The 22,910-nt window shown below is 34.6% G+C and overlaps 3 protein-coding genes and 1 long non-coding RNA gene across 4 annotated transcripts; 1 reads left to right on the forward strand and 3 right to left on the reverse strand.

Annotated features, from left to right (window-relative positions):
- The first annotated feature begins 70 nt into the window (after positions 1-70).
- LOC111422085 (uncharacterized) lies at positions 71-20,712 on the forward strand. Its single transcript, XM_071201414.1, has 4 exons — positions 71-148; positions 202-318; positions 414-2,112; positions 20,557-20,712. Exons 3-4 carry the CDS (start codon positions 474-476, stop codon positions 20,571-20,573), a joined length of 1,656 nt encoding a protein of 551 aa, XP_071057515.1. The 5' UTR covers positions 71-148; positions 202-318; positions 414-473; the 3' UTR covers positions 20,574-20,712.
- On the reverse strand, positions 8,109-8,511 carry LOC139432651 (uncharacterized). Its single transcript, XR_011642403.1, has 2 exons — positions 8,407-8,511; positions 8,109-8,349 (listed from the first exon to the last, which is right to left on the reverse strand). It is a non-coding gene; the product is annotated as an uncharacterized lncRNA (long non-coding RNA).
- A 7-nt stretch (positions 20,713-20,719) lies between the features above and the next one.
- LOC111422353 (cytokine induced apoptosis inhibitor 1) lies at positions 20,720-21,723 on the reverse strand. Its single transcript, XM_023055560.2, has 3 exons — positions 21,518-21,723; positions 20,972-21,456; positions 20,720-20,916 (listed from the first exon to the last, which is right to left on the reverse strand). The coding sequence occupies exons 1-3, from the start codon at positions 21,648-21,650 to the stop codon at positions 20,803-20,805; spliced, it is 732 nt and encodes a 243-aa protein (XP_022911328.2). The 5' UTR covers positions 21,651-21,723; the 3' UTR covers positions 20,720-20,802.
- Positions 21,724-21,966: 243 nt separating this feature from the next.
- Positions 21,967-22,893, reverse strand: LOC111422352 (ankyrin repeat domain-containing protein 54-like). Its single transcript, XM_023055559.2, has 2 exons — positions 22,242-22,893; positions 21,967-22,193 (listed from the first exon to the last, which is right to left on the reverse strand). The coding sequence occupies exons 1-2, from the start codon at positions 22,767-22,769 to the stop codon at positions 22,005-22,007; spliced, it is 717 nt and encodes a 238-aa protein (XP_022911327.1). The 5' UTR covers positions 22,770-22,893; the 3' UTR covers positions 21,967-22,004.
- Positions 22,894-22,910: the final 17 nt, after the last annotated feature.

A 22,910-nucleotide genomic window follows, 5' to 3' on the forward strand; every position in this document is an offset into this window, starting at 1 on the left:
ATTAAAAAAATTATTGCTAAGTTAACATACAACATTTTTAATATAAATAAATAATCAAAACTTTCAAAATATCATTTTCCGGTGTGAAGTTAGCTACAGGTGGTGACAAGCCTAAAAATAATTATTGAGCGTCATTTTGTAGGAAGCGGTGAGTTTTTTTAAGTGAATGATTTTTTTGGTAATAATTCAACATTTATATAGGTAATAATCATCACGAAAGAAGAAAACCCCGTAATCTAACGATTTCGTTCGCATCACCCATAAAAGCTTGTCTTTGGCGTCAGTTTTCACACAATTTCGGCCACATCAACCGATTGAGTAAGTAGATCTTCTCCATATTCTAATTCAACTTAGATAAATTATAATTAAGATAAATTAGGTCAGTTTTATCATTACCGCCCCTATCGTTTCAGCAAATTAAAAAAATTTTTTGAATTAAATAAATCGCGATAAAGGAAAACTTGTTAAACTCGATGAGTTTTCGCGGTGGTCGAAACCGCGGGGGTGGTCCCCCTCGGAGTAGCAGAGGAAGGTTTCGAGGCCGTTCAAGGGAACGTAGCCTGTCTCGGGAGAGAGCACGTCATCGTAACGCTAGGAGTCGTTCCCGCGAGAGAAGGTTAAGTCGGGAACGATTTGTTTCACCACCGCGTAGGAATCGCGGTGAAAGGGGGAGATCATTCGAAAGGTTTCGTAGTCCACCGAGGGATCATGCCTTTGAAGAGAACTTTCTCCCTCCGCGATTCGAATATCCCAATTTGGAGGTGGCTCCGATTGAAAATTTCGATAGGATCGATAGAGAAAGGGGGCATGATATAGAGATTATTGAGGATCGTAGAGGAAGTCCTGGGTGGAGAGGTGCAACTCCTAGAACTCGATTTTCCCCCGCAAGAAGAGAAGTGGAGTTTTCGCGGGGGGCTTCTCAAGAAAGACAGGATCATTATCCGTTGAATGTTTTTGAGGGTAAGGAAGACGATAAACAGGATCCTTGGGTGAATAATTCCGGGGTGATTCCTACTTTTGGACAAGAAAAAAGTAGCTCGTTAATTCCTGAATTTAACCCAGATAATGCCCAATTAACTTCGAGGGCTTTTTTAAAACACGTAGAACGAGTTGCTGTTGAACAAAAATGGAATAATGAAGACAAAAAGTTCCATTTTTCAACGAAATTAATTGGAACAGCTAAAGAATGGTTTATAACGGGAAATAAAATTTTAGATCCTTGGGTACAAATTCGCAAATCGTTTTTGCGCGCTTTCCCATCAGAAATGGAGTATTATTCTTTGTTGGAAACGATGATGAAAAGGACGAAAACGCCGGAAGAAGATTTAAGCACCTATTTTAACTACAAAATGGTTCTTATAAATAATTGCAAAATAACGGGAAGAAGGGCTGTATCGTGCTTAATTGGAGGATTAAGCGAATTGGTTCAAAATGTAAAAGAAGAGGCTTTAGAGCATAATTTCCCAACGCCGGAAGATTTATACAATTTCCTTAAAGACAAAGATGTCGATAACTCGAAGAAAACCTTTCAAAAAGTGAACCCAACCAGCAAGAAAAAGTGTTACCGTTGCAACGATTACGGCCACGTCTCATACGAATGTCCCAAAGGAAAAGAAATGGGAGAGAAACCATCAAAACCATCGGCAAAAGAAGAAAAACAGCCAAAATACAAAGACGTACAATTATTCGGTTGGTTAACAAAAGCGATTTTCGACGATTCTCATCCGCATATAACCGTTCGTGAATCGGATATGGAAAATTTTGAGGTTAAATATAAAAGGCAAGTTTCCATAATTGATGGATCAAACGGAATGAAGTTAACGTCGTTGGGACAAGCGGTTGTTCATTTAAAAGTTGATCTTTTAAGTTCCGACGTGAATGTTCACGTTGTAAAGGATCAAACTCAAACGGTCCCGATTATTTTGGGGAAAGCGATGCGCAAATACGCGCATTACATCGAAGATAGAAAAGGAGTGCATTTTTCTCCGCTTGAGAAAGGTGCCGGTGAGGGGAATCGGAAGGAGTCCAGAGCTGCTAGGTCCCCAAATAGACATGGACCGTCCTCGCAAGGAAACTTTAAAGATTCTCATCCGTTTCTAAGTAAATTTTATGGTAAGTAAATTTTTATTTTTAGCAATTCTTTTTTTAGTTACAGGGAATGATTTGTTTTAAAAAATTAACTACGATTTAAGGAAACTTATATAAAAACAATTAAATATGTCTAGTGTGTGATGAATAATTTATTATTAAAATTAAGTGGGAAAGTGAAGAATTTGTTTAATTAAAGGGATTATTTTAGAAGAAATGTTAATGAAGGTTGTAGAGGTGTTTTTTTAAGCCAGATAGAACTTATGAAAGGATTAACTGTCTGTCATACTGTGCTCACTTTTTGATATTTATGATCAGTATACTCTGGCAAATCATCATGAATAGATGGACGCTTGAACAACGCTTCCAAATTATCCAGATTTACTTTGAAAATCAGTCTTCAATTCGCACAACTTATAGACGACTTTGTGATTTGTATGGCGGACACAGTATTGTTAAACACCCGGTTATTTACCCCAGATGAACTGCCCAGTTGATGGCAGTTTTGCAAGCACTTCAAGAATTCAGAGTCGATCATCAATATGTTGGAGGCAGATGACGAATTCGGCCCGTGGCCGATTTATTTAGACGTATCGGCATATGTCCAAAGCTGTTAGGTCACATGATGAAAAAATGATACAATTGGGATCTGACCATATCAGTTTGAACACGTCCCGATATGTACAGGGTGTCCCAATTTCGATGTCCGCATAGACCATCTCCGAAACTAAAAGAGATAGAAAAAAAGTAGCTTACATGTCATGATCTCGTTTTTCGAGAAAATGCTAATGCCGAAAACTCCGAACAGCTATCGTCTTTTGTTTTCGCCCTATCGGCAAAAACTGAAAATTTTGCAAAAACGACAATCGCGAATATCTCACTTATTATCAAAGATGGAGTATTATAAATACAACATTATATGGGCAATTTTTTACGAAGAATTCAGTGGCGTAGGTAGAATTTTTTTCCCATCTTTTATTTTCGAGATTTTAGACGTAACTTTATTTTTTTAAATGGAAACCATAGTTGGCTATGACTTAAAATAATTTGTTATTTTCTTCTGATAACAAATATATATAGTTTGTGGGGTATATTTCTTATAGTTATTGAATAATTAACAAAAATTCATTTTGTTCCATCTAAATCTAATGTATGTATTTAAAAGTTAATGTTGCTATGGTGATAACTAAGGCACGGAACTTTTGTGACAAAAGAATACGATTTCCCCCTCCACTTGTTCTCAATGGCTTCCTAGAAAACTAGCCAATGAGAACAAGTGGAGGGGGGAAATCGTATCGTTTTGTTACAAAAGTTTCGTGCCCTAGTGATAACCATACATACTATGATGGAATATAATGTATCAATTTTTTTTGTTCTTTCTAAAACTATTGTATGTATTTAAAACTTAATGTTGTTACGGTGATAACCATACCATGAGGGAAAGCATTGTTTCCAATTATTGTCAAAGTGAGTAGCAAGGAGTTTGTAGTAGTATTTAAAAATTCCCTAACAACTCTGGCATTATGTGCTGGTGCTCCGTCATATTGAAAGTATATCATTTGAGACATATTTAGTGCCAAATTGTCGACCAAAGGCTCAAGTGCTGCCTTAATATATTGAGGTATTTCTCTGAGTTTAAGTTTTTATGGTAGATACTATATGGCAAAATTCTATTATCTAAAAGGGCACACCATACATTGAACCCCAAGCTTCTTTGAACACTCAGAGACTTCTTCGGTCCAGATAACATTTTGAACAAACAGCAGACTATTTAATTTTTCTAAATATCATCTACAAAATTCTAATCTTCGATTGACATCTCCGGCACGTAAATAAGGAGTTAGCCCCGCTTTGTATGGTTTATACTTATTTTTCTTTCATATTCGGGAGCAACGGCTTTTGGGTCAGACGTCTTGTTGCAATTTCTCTTGCAGCTCATTTTGGTATATTTTTGTATGTGGTTTGGGGAAGGACCAAATATCTATTAAATTTTCTGCTAACCGGCTGAAGGTTCTTACGTGCGGTTGTCTTCTTTCTGGATATCTTGTGAAATAAAATTCCGCGGCTAACGTCGCATTCTTATCTGATAACATATAGCATTCCATCATGTTACATTTTTCATAATTTTCGAAATTCATTGTAAAGTTTTATTCAGTTTTGTTATATTTTGACACTTAACATGCTGGTGCATCGTACCAGCACATAATGCCAGAGTTGTTATCGAATTTTTAAATACAAACTTTGGCAATTATTTGATACATTATGTTGCATCATAGTATGTATGGTTATCACCATAGCAACATTAACTTTTAAATACTTACATTTGTTTTAGATAGAACAAAATGAATTTTTGTTAATTATTCGATAACTATAAGAAATATACCCCACAAACTATATATATTTGTTATCAGAAGAAAATAACAAATTATTTTAAGCCATAGCCAACTATGATTTCCATTTAAAAAAATAAAGTTACGTCTAAAATCTCGAAAATAAAAGATGGGAAAAAAATTCTACCTACGCCACTGAATTCTTCGTAAAAAGTTGCAAAAAAAATGTTTTATTTACAATACTCCATCTTTAATAATAAGTGAGATATTCGCGAATGTCGTTTTCGCAAAATTTTCAGTTTTTGCCGATAGGGCGAAAACAAAAGACGATAGCTGTTCGGAGTTTTCGGCATTAGAATTTTCTCGAAAAACGAGATCATGACATGTAAGCTACTTTTTTTCTATCTCTTTTAGTTTCGGAAATAGCCTATGCGGACATCGAAATTGGGACACCCTGTACATTTCGTCCCCTTTCTCACGTAGTGGCGTATCTGACATGCACACAATTTTACAGGAGATGCAAAAAACTAAAACTCTATAACCATAACTTATTAAAACAAGTAATAATAAAGATGAGGTTATTAAATTTGGACAACAGGATTTAGAAGGTTGCTATTAAAGATGTCTATGTCAAATGGGAAATATAACCCATAATTTATTCTTTTTTTGTTAAAAATATGCAGTTACGTCAGTACGTGACTTTGCACCAGATTCATTATATCAGATACGCCATAGACTATTTCCCTTTATGAAAATAAATTACACAATTTATACGAGGTTTTATTGTGAACTAATTCGGAATATGCAAAAATATTTATCTATAATAATAATTAATTATAATTAAAGATTAAAAAATGTTCATTAGATACCTAATTAAAGTTTATTCTAAACAGAAACAAGAATTAATGAAAAACGAACTCAAAAACTCAATTATTTTTTTCATGAGGTAAATTAAAAATAAATTGTTGACATTCTGGAATGCGAACAACTGGATGGTTTCCTCTACATAACGAAACAAGATCATCAAATTTCTTTCTTGAAATATTTATTGGGTGTTTATTCAAAGCAGCGACAGGGAAATCCAAAGGGTTCTTGAGTAAACGTTTGAGACGAATGCAGTCGTAAGTATTCTCAAGATGACTAGTTTTAAGAAACAACTTATCAGGTTCAGTTTTTCGCACTTGAATCTCCTTAATATCAGTCCATTTTATGCGTTTACCAGATTCGGATATTTTCACATTTAATATTCGAGCTTTGAAATCCTTGAAATCTTTGTATGTCATTGGAATGACGTTATAAGGAGACTTTTTTCGTGCTAACCGAATCACTGGGTGTAACTGTGAAGGCATAAATATACTGCCAGCTGTGGCAATAGCCTTAGAGATTGCACTATGAGCAGAATCGCCTTCGTTCTGACCATGGTTAGTTTCGAAATAGCTTAGAGTAATTTCGGTCAACGCTGAAAATTTGTTAATTGCGTACATCAGCATTGCTGCAATTATAGAGTTTTTATTTTGCCCATAACACCCATCAGAGAAAAGGTTCGCTTTCACTATTTTTTGTTTTTCACTGTATTCTTCTAAAGTCTTGAAAATGCAAGTAGCGATTTCCGAAGAACCCCTTCTACTAGCTGTTTCATCCCAAAAAAAACAATTACAGTCTTTATTTGCAATATTATAAACAGTAAAATTAAATGTCGATAAGCGGCTTTTATAAAATATGGCACTTTCTTTGGATATGGGGACGAATATAACTTGTTGAAGGTCGAAAACAGCACATAAAATGTATGGATTTTCTTGAGCTTCAGATTTACATACTGCTTTCTTTACACGAACGGCTGTTTTTTCTGCAGTATGAAGATTATACCTTTCTCTCAGATTCTCTTTCACACTTTCATCACCCTCGTGAAAAGTAAAACATAATGAACATTGGTCTTTTTTAGGGCTACTAAACGATAAATTTTGTTGTTTGAAGACTCTTCGATAAGTAGCATAACTAGGTACTCCATGGTTTCGTCCCTGTTTTTCTAATTCTTCCACAAAGAAGGTGTACATTTTACTCAAACTTAAGTCTGGGTGAAGATATAATTTTGATGTCTTCGCCCTACAGAAATGTGACTCCATCCGTGGAAATTTGTCTATTTGCTGTTTAATCTCAATTAGCATTTTAGATTCTTTTATTTTATGTTCACGTTGTCTTTGCCTTCCTTCTCGTTTTTCGTTTTCTAAAACACCAGTGTCGGTTACTTTATTCAGGGCTGTTCTGCACATTCTTTCAGAGGTGAGGCTTCTTATCCATGCTCAGTGCGTATTTCAAGGTATATTTTCTACGTGATTCATTTTTCGTTGTTGTTCGAAACTTATTTGAGACCTTAATATGTCTTATTAGAAATTCACGCTGTAGGTGAAGGTTACCAAGTGCAAAAAAATCAGTGAATATGCATTTTCTCTGTTCTTCACTAATTTCGCAACACTCCTTACCCTTTGCTTTACATACTACACTGTCACACCGTGTTTTCATGGTTCTAGCAGGAACTATTTTCTTTGTAGTAGAGCTGATGTACTCCTTACCTGAGAAAGAAATTTAAGAAGGTACTAGTGATATAACGGTAATATTGTTTTTCAAGATATACCTAAATTCCTCTGTTTTTTAGCAAATTTTTGCACATTACTTCGTTGAGTTCGAGGTGTAACCTCTTCTCTATCCTCTCCTTCAACTACAAATTCCTCTTGGATACATTTTTGCTCTTTGCCATGCTCACAAGAATCTCTCTCCTCAATAAAATGACGGAAACACAAAAGAACTTCGCATCGATGGCATGCCGCAAAAACTTCTCCTGTGCATTTGTGAGCTTCACAGATTCCAAACAGATTCCTTCACTGATATCATCGCAGCTGTCGATTGGGTTAGTCCTTTCAGTCTCTTTTAAATTTATTGTATTTTGTGCTTGCTTTAGATTAGCTAGTGGTACATCATCTTCTGAATCAAAACTATGTGAATCCTCAGAGACCGTCTGAATGTCCAGAACTTTCCCGTAATACCACTTTTTAACGTAACACATCTTCACCGAACATCCCACTGTTAAATTTTTACAGTTTACGGTTTGTAATTCATTAGCAGCAACCACATTTTTACTATTGTCTCGCCACTGTACAAGTACATCCATTTTTAATTTTATTATCAAAAAACACAGAGCACAATACGAGCGCAAATTACACCGTGAACACAATTGAACACAATATCAACAATCGTATGACAGATACGCCATATTTATGCTGTTGGCCAATTAAGCATGCTAGATTCACACATACCGTCGTAACTGACATACGTCAGTACGTGAGAAAAAATTAAAAAATATTAACACATACGACAGTACAAGATTAACGAATTCCTAGTATTGTGTTGGGAATTCAGATACGCCACTACGTGAGATGGTGTGGACGCTTTAAACTTACTTACTGCCGGTATATCTCATTTTTTCATTTTTTGCTAGATACGTCACTACGTGAGAATGGGGACGATTTGCACAATGCGCCGATCCGATCGGAACTACACATAACCTCTTTTGGGATGTTTATGAGGGACATCACTTACGTGCAGTGTGTTTATTAGTATGTTTTACTGTTTTTAGCAGTTAAACATATCCCGAAATGTTAATTGTTGCTTTGGTCATATGAGAAACAAATGCAATGTAGGAACTAACATAATATTTATTTTATTACTTATTGCGACATGAAGTACTTGAATGACATTTACTGTTACATTTCAAGTTCTTTAATAAGCATTTCGCCTTTTTATTACTGCACTGTTTACGACAGTTGCATCTTACAAACCCCTGGGAAGAATTTGATTCTTTTGCCGCCACCGTTCGCAAACTGAGTTTATTTTCGATGGGTACATCTGAAGATGTCAGTGAGTTCGTTTGAGAAGGCTGAAAAGAAAAACCTTATTACCGTTTAAATATATAAAATATTAGTTAAGTACATACCTGGAACTCATTCCTTGCATATAGTTTTTCCAAGACGCCAGTTGATGTACCAAGTTGGTATAAATCATCTTTCTCGGACAATACAACAACCAAAATGTTACGAGGAGCTAAGCGTCCTCTGTCGACATTAGGAATCTTAACTAAAACGTTCTGCCCAATTTCAATTTTTGGAAATTTGGAACAACTTTGCTGTAACATTTCTGTTGCTTGCTTTTTTAAACATGCAATACTATGAGATCGATGTTCATTTATTGATTTTAATCGGATTTCGTTGTTCCTAAAATGAAACATATAATAATAATAATAAGCAATGTAAATTCTCTGCGTTTTTTTAGGTTACCTCAACAATTCTTCCTCAACATCATCATTTTTGGAATAATTTATGGGAAAGCTTTCTTGTACATCTTTTTCATTTCCCCCATCACTGTTTTGAAATTCTGAATCTGATTTTTCAGATACTACCTGTCCTATGTTTCTACCAACACTGCTTTCTAATCTATAAATGTCGTCCTCATCGTGTAACTTCTCTACAATTTCTACTCAAGCGGAAGATTTGAATCTTTTAAGCCATTAACAAGTGGGATGCCAAACATAGCCTCGTATGGAGTACGTTGGATGCCTCGATGAAATGATCTATTCTTTTTTAATTGCACAAATCTTAGACCTTCTGCCGACTTAGTTGTCTCATTTTCCTGCATCCAAGTAATTAAAATGTCTCTTACATCTTGGTTCGCTCTCTCGATAGACCCTTGGCTTTGAGAATGACGTGGTTTATTCTCTGCCATTGTCACTATGAAGTAAGCAAGGTGCCCCGACTATGCAAAAAATATCCATCAAGTTATATGCTACTTCTTCTGCCTTTTTAGTTTTTAGAGGTTTTAAAAACACAAATTTTGTGAGGTGGTCTTGATAATTCATGATAAACTTATAAGGGCCATCCGGTTCTGTTTGCATATCAATAAGATCAATTTGTCCCCTTTTATTAAATCCTGTAGAAATTATTGGTTTTACTACTAATCCTTTCTGCTTCGATTTTTTCTTTAATTGACACATAGCACATAATTTCAAATACTCTTCAATGACATTTCTGGGAATATTACAATATTTCTTAGCAATTTCTTTTTCCATTCCTAATCTTCTTTTATGGCCAGTATCTTTATGAACATTTTCTAAAATGCCGTGTACCTCTGTAACATCGCAGTAATACCTAATAGAAACCACATCATCATTCTTTCGTTTTGCAATAATTTTCTCTTTATCACCAATTCTTAGAATTTCAAATCTATTCAAACGCCTATAATCTTGACAACTTAGTTTTTCCTTCGTCTCTTTCTTTGACATGCTGTTCTTTACTTGATTTAAAATACTTAAATAATGCTCAACAGTTAGTACGGTGGTAAAATTATTAGCGCCACTATTTTCAATTAATTTAAAAAGCTTAGTTTCAAAAATTTGTTTTTCAACTAAATATTTTTCACTTTCCATATTTAAAGTCAACCACTTTATATTTAAAACTTTATAACTTCTGTAACTGCTAAAAACAGTAAAACGTACTAATAAACACACTGCACGTAAGTGTGTAGTTCCGATCGGATCGGCGCATTGTGCAAATGTACATATCGGGACGTGTTCAAACTGATATGGTCAGATCCCGATTGTATCATTTTTTCGTCATGTGACCTAACAGCTTTAGACATATGCCGATATGTCTAAATAAATCGGTCACGGGCCGAATTCGTCATCTGCCTCCAACAAATATACCAAACTTATTTATAACATCTACAAGAATGCTACAATTGAATGCATGAAAGTACTGAAGAGAGTAGAAGTAGTAAAGCACTGATAGTGAGTAAAACAAGGCGATACACTGTTGAACCCAAATTGTTCATCACAGTCCTCAGAGTGCATTTAAACAACTGGATTTGACCCAAATTAGGCATAAACATTAATTGCAAATGCTTAAGAAATTTGCGTTACGCGGCCGATATAGTTCTTATTTCATATGGTGTGTGCAAAAGTCGGGCTAAATATCAACGAGAAGAAATTAAAATTTATGATAAAGCTTGTTCAATCAATACGTGTTAACATTAACGGTAGCCACTGCCAGGAGGGTCCAAGTAACGCAAAGATAGATTTCGATCCTGGGTCTAACTCTGAGGGACTACATACGAAATGAAGACCTATGAAGAAGAACTGACGTAAATGATGTCGTCAACGTTGTGGCAAAGCTTAAGTGGAACTGGGAGAGTCATGTCGCGCTAATGAAGAATGAACAGTGGACAAAACGATTGCTTGAGTGGAGACCGCAAGCGAACAAACGAAATAGACGTCAAAAGTATGACCAACAATTGGATTCAGACAGCACAGAATCGAATCGAATGGAACAGAATAGGGGAGGTTTATGTCCAACAATGGACGCAGAGGGCTGCTTGATGATAATAATCATAATAACTTGATCTAATCTAAATTACGACAGATTCGTCTAATGATAATACGTCTTTGATTGTTGACAATTCCTCGTTTTCAACGTCTTCATCATCTTCATAATCGTCCATCTAAGCAAGCCATCCGTCGAACTGTGGATCGATTTCATACCCTCTAAATGATGCAATAACACCAACACGTCGAAGGAATGTGCGTACTGAAAAGAATATAGTCGCTGTAAACGAAAGTGTGGAAGAAGATCCAAATTTATCAATTCGTCGTCGGTCCCAGGAATTGGGGCTCTGGCCGTCCACTACCTGAAAAATTTTGCGCAAAGATCTTAGCCTACACCCGTTTAAGTTCCAGCTTGTGCAGGAATTAAAGCCACAAGACCATCATATGCATCGTTCTTTCGTCGATTGGGCTCTAGAGCAGTTGGAAACTGATCCGAAGTTTTATCGCAAGTTGTATTCAATCATTTGTGGCTTAACGGGTTTGTTAATAAACAAAATTGCCGTATATGGAGTGAAACCAATCCACAACAGACACCATTACGTCCAGAAAAATGAACCGTTTGGTGTGGTTTGCACGCTTATTGGACCTCATTTTTTGAACAAATTTTTTGGATTAAAATTTAATTTTTAGCAATGATTAAGATCATTGATGGATTGAATGATGAGTATGTTCTACTATAACAGTTTTTATAAACGGAACAGTTTTTCTCTTATAGTTCCAAATCATGAATTGAAAGACTAAAGAAACCTTTACAGTGTATAGAAGTTTTAATTGTTGGTTTGTGTTGAAATAAAACAAAATTGAAGGTGTTTTTCGTTCATTACAAGAATTTAATAGAAGAGTATAATATAAGAATATCAAGAATTAAGTTTTCTTTGGCATTTATGTGTTTTTAATATGGAAGGAAAAATCTACTAAAACAACACCGTTTACAGTAAGAAATTTGTTACTAAAAAGGTATTCGAATTTGCCAAGAAAGTTGTTGAAAAAATTTAATCTGGATTTTGAAGACATTTCACAATTTGAAAATCAACAAGATGAAGCATTGCGGGGTGTAATTAAATAATTTGCAAGAGGAACTGTTAAAAATTAATTAACATATTATTTTCTTTTACAGCGTTCAATTTTGAAGAAGATAACTCAGTAGTTGACAAGAAAAATGTATTGCATAAAACGTGGTAAATGCTAATGCTTCAAAGTATTGGTAATATTTCGTTTCTTAGAACGTGTACATGTTGTGCAGGAGAATTTTGCTTCTTCACAAATATATTATGTTGCGATTGGGGTTATTAACCTTCATGGTATGCTCTCAATCATAGCCCACGAAGATAGAATCAATTTGATTTAGCCTCTTATTGGTTTAACAATTTTATAAGGTATCTTATTAATTCTGCTATTGATTTGATCAAAGTTGCTGTTACAAATTTGGGAAGTCTTATTACAATAACAAAACTCACTTGAGTGTTCTGACAACTATGCTAAAAAAAGCGATAAGATACAAATAGACGATGCAATAATTGATAAGGAGTAACCAGAATATCATCGAAAAATCAAGAAACCAAACTGTGAGAGTGATTGAAGAGTAAGACAATCCTTGAAAGACATAGTCTGGAGAAATAAATATATAAGAACAGGAGCTAAGCTTCAGACGATAAGGAAGCCTCATAAAGCAATTGAAAAATCAGCGCTTGGCCAGAATCCCCAAGAAACACGTGAAGAGGAACTGTTGAGAAAAAAGCGATGGAAGCTGGGCCTTTCCTTCCCGGCCTATACTCCACCAGAAGCGACAAAAAATATGTCAAGTAAGTGAAGAAGCCAACGTAAAAATATATAAAGCTATGGGAAGACTGATATTGACGTACAAACTAAAACAGAAACGAAAAGAACAAAGCAAATAACAAGGCCAACTGAAATGAAAGTGCTTTAGAAACATATTGAGTAGTGGGACACTGAGAATTAGAAAGACGAAAGCAATTCAATTAGGAAAATATGTAATATATAAGACGTGGTCCAACACGAGAAATAGGAAATGGAAGGTGAGAAGTAATAGGAAGAATACCACCCAAGATATGAATCCCTAGTTGGTTATTCTCGTATATAGAATAAAAAGAAGCAAAACAAACAGGGACTACCCCTAATCGAACGAAGTAGAAGATACAGCTAAACACTCTTTGAATTCTCTGGACAGTTAAGTCTAAAACACGCTTCAGTTCAATATGTTGAATCCCTGTTGAAATATAGTTACTATGCCTCAATCTGTACTTCTTATGTATGGAGTATTAGCGGAATCCCTAGGCGTTGAGATTATGGGCATTGCTCTCTAACTGCAATAAATTAATTACAACACAGTTTAATTCTATTATCATATACAGTGTTTACCAGTATGTATTTGAACAACCATGCAAATGGCGATATCTGTGATCTAGAATCAAGATCACGTCATTATATAGTAAACTACATTGGTTTTATATGCATGCAAGATACCACACAGTGCAGAAAATTATCTGATTTCGAGAAAGGTGTAATCGACGGGTATCGCAGAAATGAAAATTGACAATGGTTCATGTTATTAAGAAGTGATAGTTGGTATGTTCCCGGCGAATGTTATTCAGAGCTACATACACCAGGAGTTTCAACGGGAATCCGGAAGCGTTCTTTCAATTAATACTATCTGTAAGGTATTTGCTCGGTTTTAATGGTCGCTCATAAGCCACTCATTAACCACTAAATCTAATCTAGCTGTATGGTTAATGTTTTAGTTAAATAGTACATCAGTGAAGACTGCTTTTGTGGAGCGATGAATCAAGCTTCACCCGCTACTGTTCGGATGATAGGGGCTAGGACTGGCGTTAGCCTCCTGTCTGAATACATTGTGCCAACAGTAAAGTTTGGTTGAAGTAGGATTATAGTTTAGGAGTATTTCTTCTTGTGTGGATTGTGACCATTAATCCCAATTTTAGATAACAATGTACTTTCTACGTTATGACAGCAGCTTTAGTGGACCTTTGTTATTTTAGGTTCACCATCAATGTATTGACATCGATGGGTTGCTCAAATTGAAAGACTGAGTGGAAGAAAATACTAACATAACGGACTTGTGGAAAACATACCAAGGAGGAAGCCATTAGGAGGATCTACCTAAATACTGAATAAAGTTTATATCTCTTTTATATAGATGGTGTAGTTAAAGAACATTTAACTATAAATCTAGGCTTTAGGGCAAGAAAGCGCAAGAAACAAGTGTTTTGTGGGTGTTTATCCCAACAAGATACAAACCAAGATGTTCTTTTTCAGGATAATCTTAACCACACGGTTAGCGTCCTTCTAGAACTACACCAGAGATGTACGACAGGTGCCAGGACAGACGCTTAATGTCTTCTCTAAAGGACAGGGGGTGGACTCTCTGCAAAATGTACTTACGCCGGATTGAATCCACTCACTCACTGGATTTTCAGTGCTGAAGAAATATTTACAAGTGATGAAGTTAAAACAGCTTTAAAAATTATTATAAATTATAAAAGCAACTCGTTTATGCAAAATGCGTTTTGCATTATTGTTGCTCAGATTTAATCAATTCAGTAAAAAACGATTTTCAACTACACTGGTTATAATTGTGTACAAATTTAATTCGAGGAAATGGTCATGGCGCATCATAAAAAATTTATATGATAGATTTGCATATAGTTCTATAGATGTGTTTATTTCGCTTTCATCTTTATCTTATCTTCGCCTGCAACAGCATTCAACCTAGATATTTGTAATTTGGTGGGTTAAGATGGCGGTCAATTGTAATCGTAGAGGAACGAGGGCGAAATGGCAAAAAGGGGGCGAGAACGAAGAAGATTTATTAGCATATTAGCTCAAAGAAATGAAGACTCAAAGAGCTTTTCTGTTATAGATAGTAACAGTGTGTAAAGAAATCGATGGAGAAACTTCAAAGCATTAGCATTTACTATGTTTTATCATTCCTTATAGAGTATTATTATTCTTACACATTCTTAATAAGTTAATAAAAATTTATCTGCAATTGTTCTTATATCATAAGCTAATGATAATACTCTATAAACAATGATTATACAGGGTGTCTCAGCGAGACCGGTCATTAGACGTTTCTGGGGTTCTGGCCAAACAAAAAATTTGAGAATGCAGACTTAAGCATTATCAATTACGTTCTCTTTATCTAAAATATTTTCAGATTTCTAGCACTTCCGGTTATACCGGAAGTCGCCACCTACTTTATTTTTTTAAATGGAACACACTGTATATTTTTACATATTTGGATTTGTCTGTTTTAAAGGTTTATAAATAACTTTACTTTTTGCAATTTGAACCAGCAATTCTCGAGTTATTCGAATTTTTCGAAAAAAATTTGTTCCAGCGGACATTTGTTCAAAAAATCATAGAACACTCAATTTTTGAGATATAAATTTAGGATTCAGAACATGCTTAAACAACATGATGGAGTATGTTTTGGTGCCGAGAACGGCTGTCTAGATCGGTTGGTCACTTTACTATGATACGTTAACTTTTCGAAATTTGGAAGCACCATAACTTAATTTTTTTAAATGGCACCCCCCATATTTTATTACTTAGTCGTCTTCGGCGTCTCATTTTACATCTTTTATATTCCATATGTCCTATGCCTAACATTAATAGTTTGAGAAATAATTAGGGTTTTTTCAAAATTCCTCACATATCATATGGATATTAACCTAGTGTGCCATGGAAAACAAATGTTTAATGACTTATTGATAAACATCAAAGTCTAATTTAGGTTGTTTAATGCTTGTGAGTCTAAAATCAGTTAAAATGGATATTAATAACGTAAATAATGTTTATACAAATGAAGAAATCCATAATTTATTTTTTGTGCACGAAAAGTGCGACAAAGTTCTTAGTAGAACTTGCGGAATGTTTAATGAAAATTATCCACATTTATCTCCGATGACAAAATGTAAATTTAGAGGAATAGAAGTAAATTTTTTGCATTTTGGACGAGTTAATCACGTGTTAAACTGACCAAAAAATGTAGTAGATAATGCAACGGAAGAGGTGAATACCTTGGCTTATTTCGAGCCCAGTCCCAACACCTCAATTCGAGCTGCCAAAGAAGATCTAGGAATCATACTACGAACTTTGTCGCGCTTTTCATGCAAAAAAATTAAATTAAGAATTTTTTGATTTGTGTAAATATTACTTTCGTTATTGTTATCGATTTTAACTCGTTTCAGTACTAATATTAAGGGACATAACAGATAATTATTAGCTCACATGCATCAAGTGAGGTAAACAAGTGAGTCTTTGACAAGAACTCATTGAGAAGGCTTGTTTTTCATGGCACACTAGGCTAAATATTCATATGATATGTGTGCATTTTTCAAAAAACCCTAATTATCTCCCAAACTATTAATAAAGGGTCTTTCACTAAGCGCTTCCTATTTTAAAAGTTAAATAAAACAAAGTGTGTGTGAGATATCATCGAAATTTTTTGTTCGGTTGAAATGCCTATCGATGCCATTATATGTGGAATAAAACATCGGGCAAATGACCGCCGCGGCTTCGCTGGGTGGCGCGCATCCGAGATGTCCAATTTTCCATGACTCTGGCGCATAAATCAGGCTGAATTTGACCGATGACCTGGATTATGTTGGCTTGGAGGGCCGCTGTTGTTTGTGGCTTATTCGCATAGACCTGCGACTTAAGAAAACCCCACAAGAAAAAATCTAAGGGGGTCAAATCGCAGGATCTTGGTGGCCAGTTCACATCCCCTTCACGTGATATGACCCTTCTCTGAAATTGTTCGTGCAGAACGTCCAATGTGGCATGAGCTGTGTGGCACGTAGCGCCGTCCTGTTGAAACCACATGTTATTGATGTCCATATCAGCCAATGCAGGCCAAAAGGAGTTCGTAATCATCGCCCTATAGCGTTCGCCGTTGACGGTGATGGCTTGGCCAACGTCGTTCTGAAAGAAATATGGACCGATGACGCCGCCAGCCCAAAATCCACACCAAACAGTGACTTTTTCGGGATGCATTGAACGCTCCTGGATCTCATGAGGATTGGTATTGTCCCAAATTCGGCAATTTTGTTTATTGACGTACCCATTCTTGCAGAAATAGGCCTCATCGCTGAAGATGACTTTTTTGTGAAAATTAGAGTCAGTTTCCAATTGCTCCAGTGCCCATTCAGCGAACACACGTCGTTGTCTATGGTCGTTTACCTTCAACTCCTGGGTCAGTTGAATTTTGTATGGGTGCAGGCCCATGTCACGACGCAAAATTCGCCAAGTTGTGGTCTGCGAAAGGCCGAGTTGTTGTGAGCGACGCGAAATCGACTGCCTTGGATTCTCCTGCACACTCTCACGGACAGCACTGATGTTTTCGGCAGATCTTGCGTTTCGTCGTCGTATAGGTGTTGGTTCCTTATTTACTGAACCACTAGCCTCAAATTTATTCACCACACTGCGAATAGTCCTCTCGGTAGGACGATTATGACGACCGTAAAATGGGCGAAGCGCGCGGAACGTTGCCCGAACAGAACAGTTATTTTGATAAAACAATTTTATTATTTGCACGTGTTGTTGAACGCTATATTTGTCCATAATGATTTGGCAAAACAGACTGAATAAATCACAGCTAATCTGACAGATGTAGGTTCAGTAATATGGCTGCTACCAACTGCCAAAGTTCAGAAGTCCTTAATGAAAGATCCTTTATTAGGTATGGGCCATATGGAATATAAAAGATGTAGAATAAGACGCCGAAGACGACTAAAAAATAAACTATGGGAGGTGCCATTTAAAAAAATGAAGTTGTGGTACTTCCAAATTTTGAAAAGTTAACGTGCCATAGTAAAGTGATCAAACGTTCTAGACCGCAGTTCTCGGCACCAAAACATACTCCATCATGTTCTCAATCCTAAATTGATATCTCAAAAATTGAGTGTTTTCTGATTTTTTGAACAAATGTCTGCTGGAGCAGATTTTTCTAGAAGAATTCGAATAACTCGAGAACGACCGAATCAAATTGCAAAAAGTAAAGTTATTATAAACCTTGAAAACAGACAAATCCAAATATGTAAAAATATACAGGGTGTTCCATTTAAAAAAATAATGTTGGTGCCGACTTCCGGTATAACCGGAAGTGCAAGAAATCTGAAAATATTTTAGACGAAGAGATCGTAATTGATAATACTTAAGTCTGAATTCTCAAATTTTTATTTTCGCCAGAACCCCAGAAACGTCTAATGACCGGTCTCGCTGAGACACCCTGTATATAGAATACATTTGCTTACCTCATAAATGTTAACTATTAATAATTGTAATAGTTATATTTTTCCTTTCATCATTTATTTAACCCATTTGCATCATAAGCTCAGATATGCACGGATTTTTCCTGGTCATTATCACTGAAACCCATATATACTTTTATTATTCCACTAAATATACCACAATAACAAGTTTGAAATGTTCAAAATACAACAACTTGGCACTCAATAATGATTAAAACTAGAAAGTTTCGAGCTTAGCCATGCGTCTATCTAGACGGCTAAACCCGAATGCTTCTAGTTTCACCTTCCTAGTAACCAAAACATCCAGGAAAGGTCACTGTTTAACAGCTTCCGTTTCCATGATAAATTTGATCGTGAAGTATTGCGAGTTCAGGTGGTCAAAGAACTTCTGGAGACTCCTAATACACCATCTACAGCATTTTTGGTCCAGGAATGTGTTATTAATTTATTCGTCTATTATACAGGTGTCTCAGCGAGACCGGTCATTAGACGTTTCTGGGGTTCTGGCGAAAATAAAAATTTGAGAATTCAGACTTAAGTATTATCAATTACGATCTCTTCGTCTAAAATATTTTCAGATTTCTTGCACTTCCGGTTATACCGGAAGTCGCCACCAACTTTATTTTCTTAAATGGAACACCCTGTATATTTTTACACATTTGGATTTGTCTGTTATCAAGTTTTATAAATAACTTTACTTTTTGCAATTTGATTCGGTCGTTCTCGAGTTAATCGAATTTTTCTAGAAAAATCTGCTCCAGCAGACATTTGTTCAAAAAATCAGAAAACACTCAATTTTTGGGATATCAATTTAGGATTGAGAACATGGTTAAGCAACATGATGGAGTATGTTTTGGTGCTGAGAACTGCGGTCTAGAACGTTTGATCACTTTACTATGGCACGTTAACTTTTCAAAATTTGGAAGTACCGTAACTTCATTTTTTTAAATGGCACCCCCCATATTTTATTTTTTAGTCGTCTTCGGTGTCTCATTCTACATCTTTTATATCCCATATGACCCACACCTAATATTAATAGTTTGGGAGATAATTAGGGTTTTTTGAAAAATGCACACATATATGGATATTTAGCCTAGTGTGCCATGAAAAACAAGCCTTCTCAATGAGTTCTTGTCAAAGACTCACTTGTTTACGTCACTTGATGCATGTGAGCTAATAATTATCTTTTATGTCCCTTAATATTAGTACTGAAACGAGTTAAAATCGATAACAATAACGAAAGTAATATTTACACAAATCAAGAAATTCTTAATTTATTTTTTTTGCATGAAAAGAGCGACAAAGTTCGTAGTATGATTCCCAGATCTTCTTTGGCAGTTCGAATTGAGGTGTTGGGACTGGGCTCGAAATAAGCCAAGGTATTCACCTCTTCCGTTGCATTATCTACTACATTTTTGTACATGTGGATAATTTTCATTAAACATTCTGCAAGTTCTACTAAGAACTTTGTCGCACTTTTCATGCACAAAAATAAATTATGGATTTCTTCATTTGTATAAACATTATTTTCGTTATTAATATCCATTTTAATTGATTTTAGACTCACAAGCATCAAACAACCTAAATTAGACTTTGACGTTTATCAATAAGTCATTAAACATTTGTTTTCCATGGCACACTAGGTTAATATCCATATGATATGAGCATTTTTCAAAAAACCCTAATTATTTCTCAAACTATTAATGTTAGGCATAGGACATATGGAATATAAAAGATGTAAAATGAGACGCCGAAGACGACTAAGTAATAAAATATGGGGGGTGCCATTTAAAAAAATGAAGTTATGGTGCTTCCAAATTTCGAAAAGTTAACGTATCATAGTAAAGTGACCAAACGATCTAGACAGCCGTTCTCGGCACCAAAACATACTCCATCATGTTGTTTAAGCATGTTCTGAATCCTAAATTGATATCTCAAAAAGTGAGTGTTCTATGATTTTTTGAACAAATCTCCGCTGGAGCAAATTTTTCTAGAAAAATTCAAATAACTCGAGAATTGCTGGTTCAAATTGCAAAAAGTAAAGTTATTTATAAACCTTGAAAACAGACAAATCCAAATATGTAAAAATATACAGGGTGTTCCATTTAAAAAAATAGAGTAGGTGGCGACTTCCGGTATAACCGGAAGTGCTAGAAATCTGAAAATATTTTAGATGAAGAGAACGTAATTGATAATACTTAAGTCTGCATTCTCAAATTTTTTGTTTGGCTAGAACCCCAAAAACGTTTAATGACCGGTCTCGCTGAGACACCCTGTATAATAAAAAGTTTGATAATTTCTGCCACTTTGTCGTTTCTTCTAAATGATGCAAATGGATTAAAATCGTTAAATTGTGTTCATTAATATCAAATAATATCCAAACTGTTTTAACATCATAACTTTTTTGCTTTTATTACAGGTAATCCCTACTCCTAAGCCCAATAAGTAGACAACTCTTAATCAAGAGGACAAGTCAGCAAATTTCAACAAATATTCAATTAGTTAGAGTTAATTTGAGTGTTTTTTGTTTGATAATATCCACATGACGTAATGTAATAAAAAGTAGTAAACAACAGACCATCTCACATTTTTATTTCTTTTTATTTCATGAATTAAAAAAGTTTTAGTAAGCTACAGAAAAAAATTTAATTTAAAATTAGTTAATTTAAATATCAGCTTTTAATTGTGTATCTGGAATTTGGACCTTCTCTCCAGGTCTAAAAGCTGGCATTCCTAAATAAGGGCAAGCAGCGCATCGAAAAGCATCCCCCAAATAACACTAAAACGAAACGTTAATATTAATAATTAATTAATTAAATTAGAAACTTAAATACATTTCCACAAGATGATTTTGGTCCTTTTCCTGTATCAACAACTTTTGAATTAGTCCTCTCAGCTGCGAGTTCATCAGCTAACCCACAACTACAATCTTTACAAGCCCTACGTTTACCGGTAGTCCCACAAACCTTCAATGAACTTGGATCTGGTTTTTTTAAATCATCCTCATCTAACAAACTATCGGGATCAACGAAATCATCATCTTCTACATCATCTAATTTCCACACGGGTTTCTTCAAAGTAATTTTAGCAGACGATCCAATTTCATATTTTGGTTTGATACAAGCTAATGAATCATCGTTTTGTTTAACTTCAACAAATCCAGCGATTTTTAAATCTAAAGCTACATCATCGCTTTCTTTTCCATCTAATAGAATCAAATTTCCTTTCGGTTTTAACGTTTCAAAGAGATTTCCTAATTTATCGCTTATGATAGTTTTCGATTTCACAATAATTGAATCGTACGATTCTTTTTCTACATCTAAAATTAAATGATGACGAAAATGAATTATTAAATAAATGTTTAGATGAAAATATCTTACATGAAGTTAAAGTTTCTGAAGTAATAAAGGTTATGTCGATAGTTTTATTAATTTTATTGGATATTTGTGTATTTGTAGCGTCTTTGTCATCAGTTACGACTAAAATTTTATCACCCACATTGATTTTATCCATTTCGTTCGCGTAATTTAAGTTAAAACTGAAAAAATTAATCACGCTGACAGGTCACGTATTATTTTTGACAGTTCAATAAGTTTTGATTATACAACCCAATTAACTTTAAATCTAATTTCTTTTTTGAAATACAAATTTATTTAAAACCTAACGATTATTATTATGATTTAGTTAAAATTTTGTAATTCACATAGTATTTTATTCGCACAATTTAAGTTAATCCTAAAAAAAGTAATTACGACAGTTTTACTTTGTTGATTATGCAACCCAATTAAGTTAAAATAAAAGTTTTTTCAGATACAAATTTATTTAAAACTTTAAATTATAATTAATATTTATTATTATTAAGAAGATCTACTTAAGATTAAAATGTTGTAATTCACATAGTATTTTATCCATTTGGTTATCAACTTGCGAGTTACCCTCATCACTTAACGCATTTTTTAGCTCCTCCAAATCAGAAAAGACATCCCCTTTTTTAGCAAATTGTAAATTTTCTTGTTTATTTTGTTGCTTTCTCATTTCAATTAAAATATCCACAATCTAAAAAAAGTTATTAATTTAAAATAAATAAATTAATCAGAATTTAACCTCTTGTAATTGACTACAAAGTAATTTCATTTCAATAATTCCCTCTTTCCAACTATTCTTTAATATGTGTAATTTACTTTCGGCCAAATTAAGCGGGTTCTTTCCTCTTAAATCCAACGATTGTATATCAGCCCCTGCGCTACATAATAATTGGATTATTGGTAAATTAACTGTACATGCGGCTAAATGTAATGGTGTGTTTTGTATTGAATCTCTTATATTGGGGTTAGCACCACTCGATAATAACAATTCCACCAAATGTTTGTATCCTTTTGTTACCGCAATATGAAGTGCACTCCTTTTTAAATTATCGGTGCTATCAGGGCTCACTCCTATATCTAATAATCGTTTAACTCTTTCAATATCGTTCAAAGAAACAGCAGCAATTAAATTCAATTGATATTTTTCATTGAGTAATCGCAATTTTATTTTTTTTATATCAGATTGAAGCCTCGGTTTAACTTTAAATGGATGTTTCTTTAACTTTTCAATTTCTGTACTTTTTATTTCACTGTCACTGTGAGACATTTTAAAATAAGGAGTTTTTAATGAATTCTCGATTAAATATAAAAGCTATTGATGAAAATTTAGATATACAGTTTTTATTATATTATTGTTGGAGTTGGGGAATTAACTTTTATATGTTGTGGTAACATTGATTAACCAAAT

This window comes from Onthophagus taurus, chromosome 1 (assembly GCF_036711975.1).
Source record: "Onthophagus taurus isolate NC chromosome 1, IU_Otau_3.0, whole genome shotgun sequence".
Classification (NCBI taxonomy): domain Eukaryota; kingdom Metazoa; phylum Arthropoda; class Insecta; order Coleoptera; family Scarabaeidae; genus Onthophagus; species Onthophagus taurus.

What these genes read in the sequence shown, in the direction of transcription:
- LOC111422353 (XM_023055560.2), bottom strand. Translation starts at nt 21,650, where the DNA reads ATGGATAAAATCAATGTGGGTGATAAAATTTTAGTCGTAACTGATGAC. An exon ending in TTCAGAAACTTTAACTTCAT is followed by an intron (nt 21,457 to 21,517) that starts GTAAGATATTTT and finishes ATTTAATTTTAG; the next exon opens with ATGTAGAAAAAGAATCGTAC. An exon ending in CAAAATCATCTTGTGGAAAT is followed by an intron (nt 20,917 to 20,971) that starts GTATTTAAGTTT and finishes GTTTCGTTTTAG; the next exon opens with TGTTATTTGGGGGATGCTTT.
- LOC111422352 (XM_023055559.2), bottom strand. Translation starts at nt 22,769, where the DNA reads ATGTCTCACAGTGACAGTGAAATAAAAAGTACAGAAATTGAAAAGTTA. An exon ending in TTTGTAGTCAATTACAAGAG is followed by an intron (nt 22,194 to 22,241) that starts GTTAAATTCTGA and finishes AACTTTTTTTAG; the next exon opens with ATTGTGGATATTTTAATTGA.
- LOC111422085 (XM_071201414.1), top strand. Translation starts at nt 474, where the DNA reads ATGAGTTTTCGCGGTGGTCGAAACCGCGGGGGTGGTCCCCCTCGGAGT.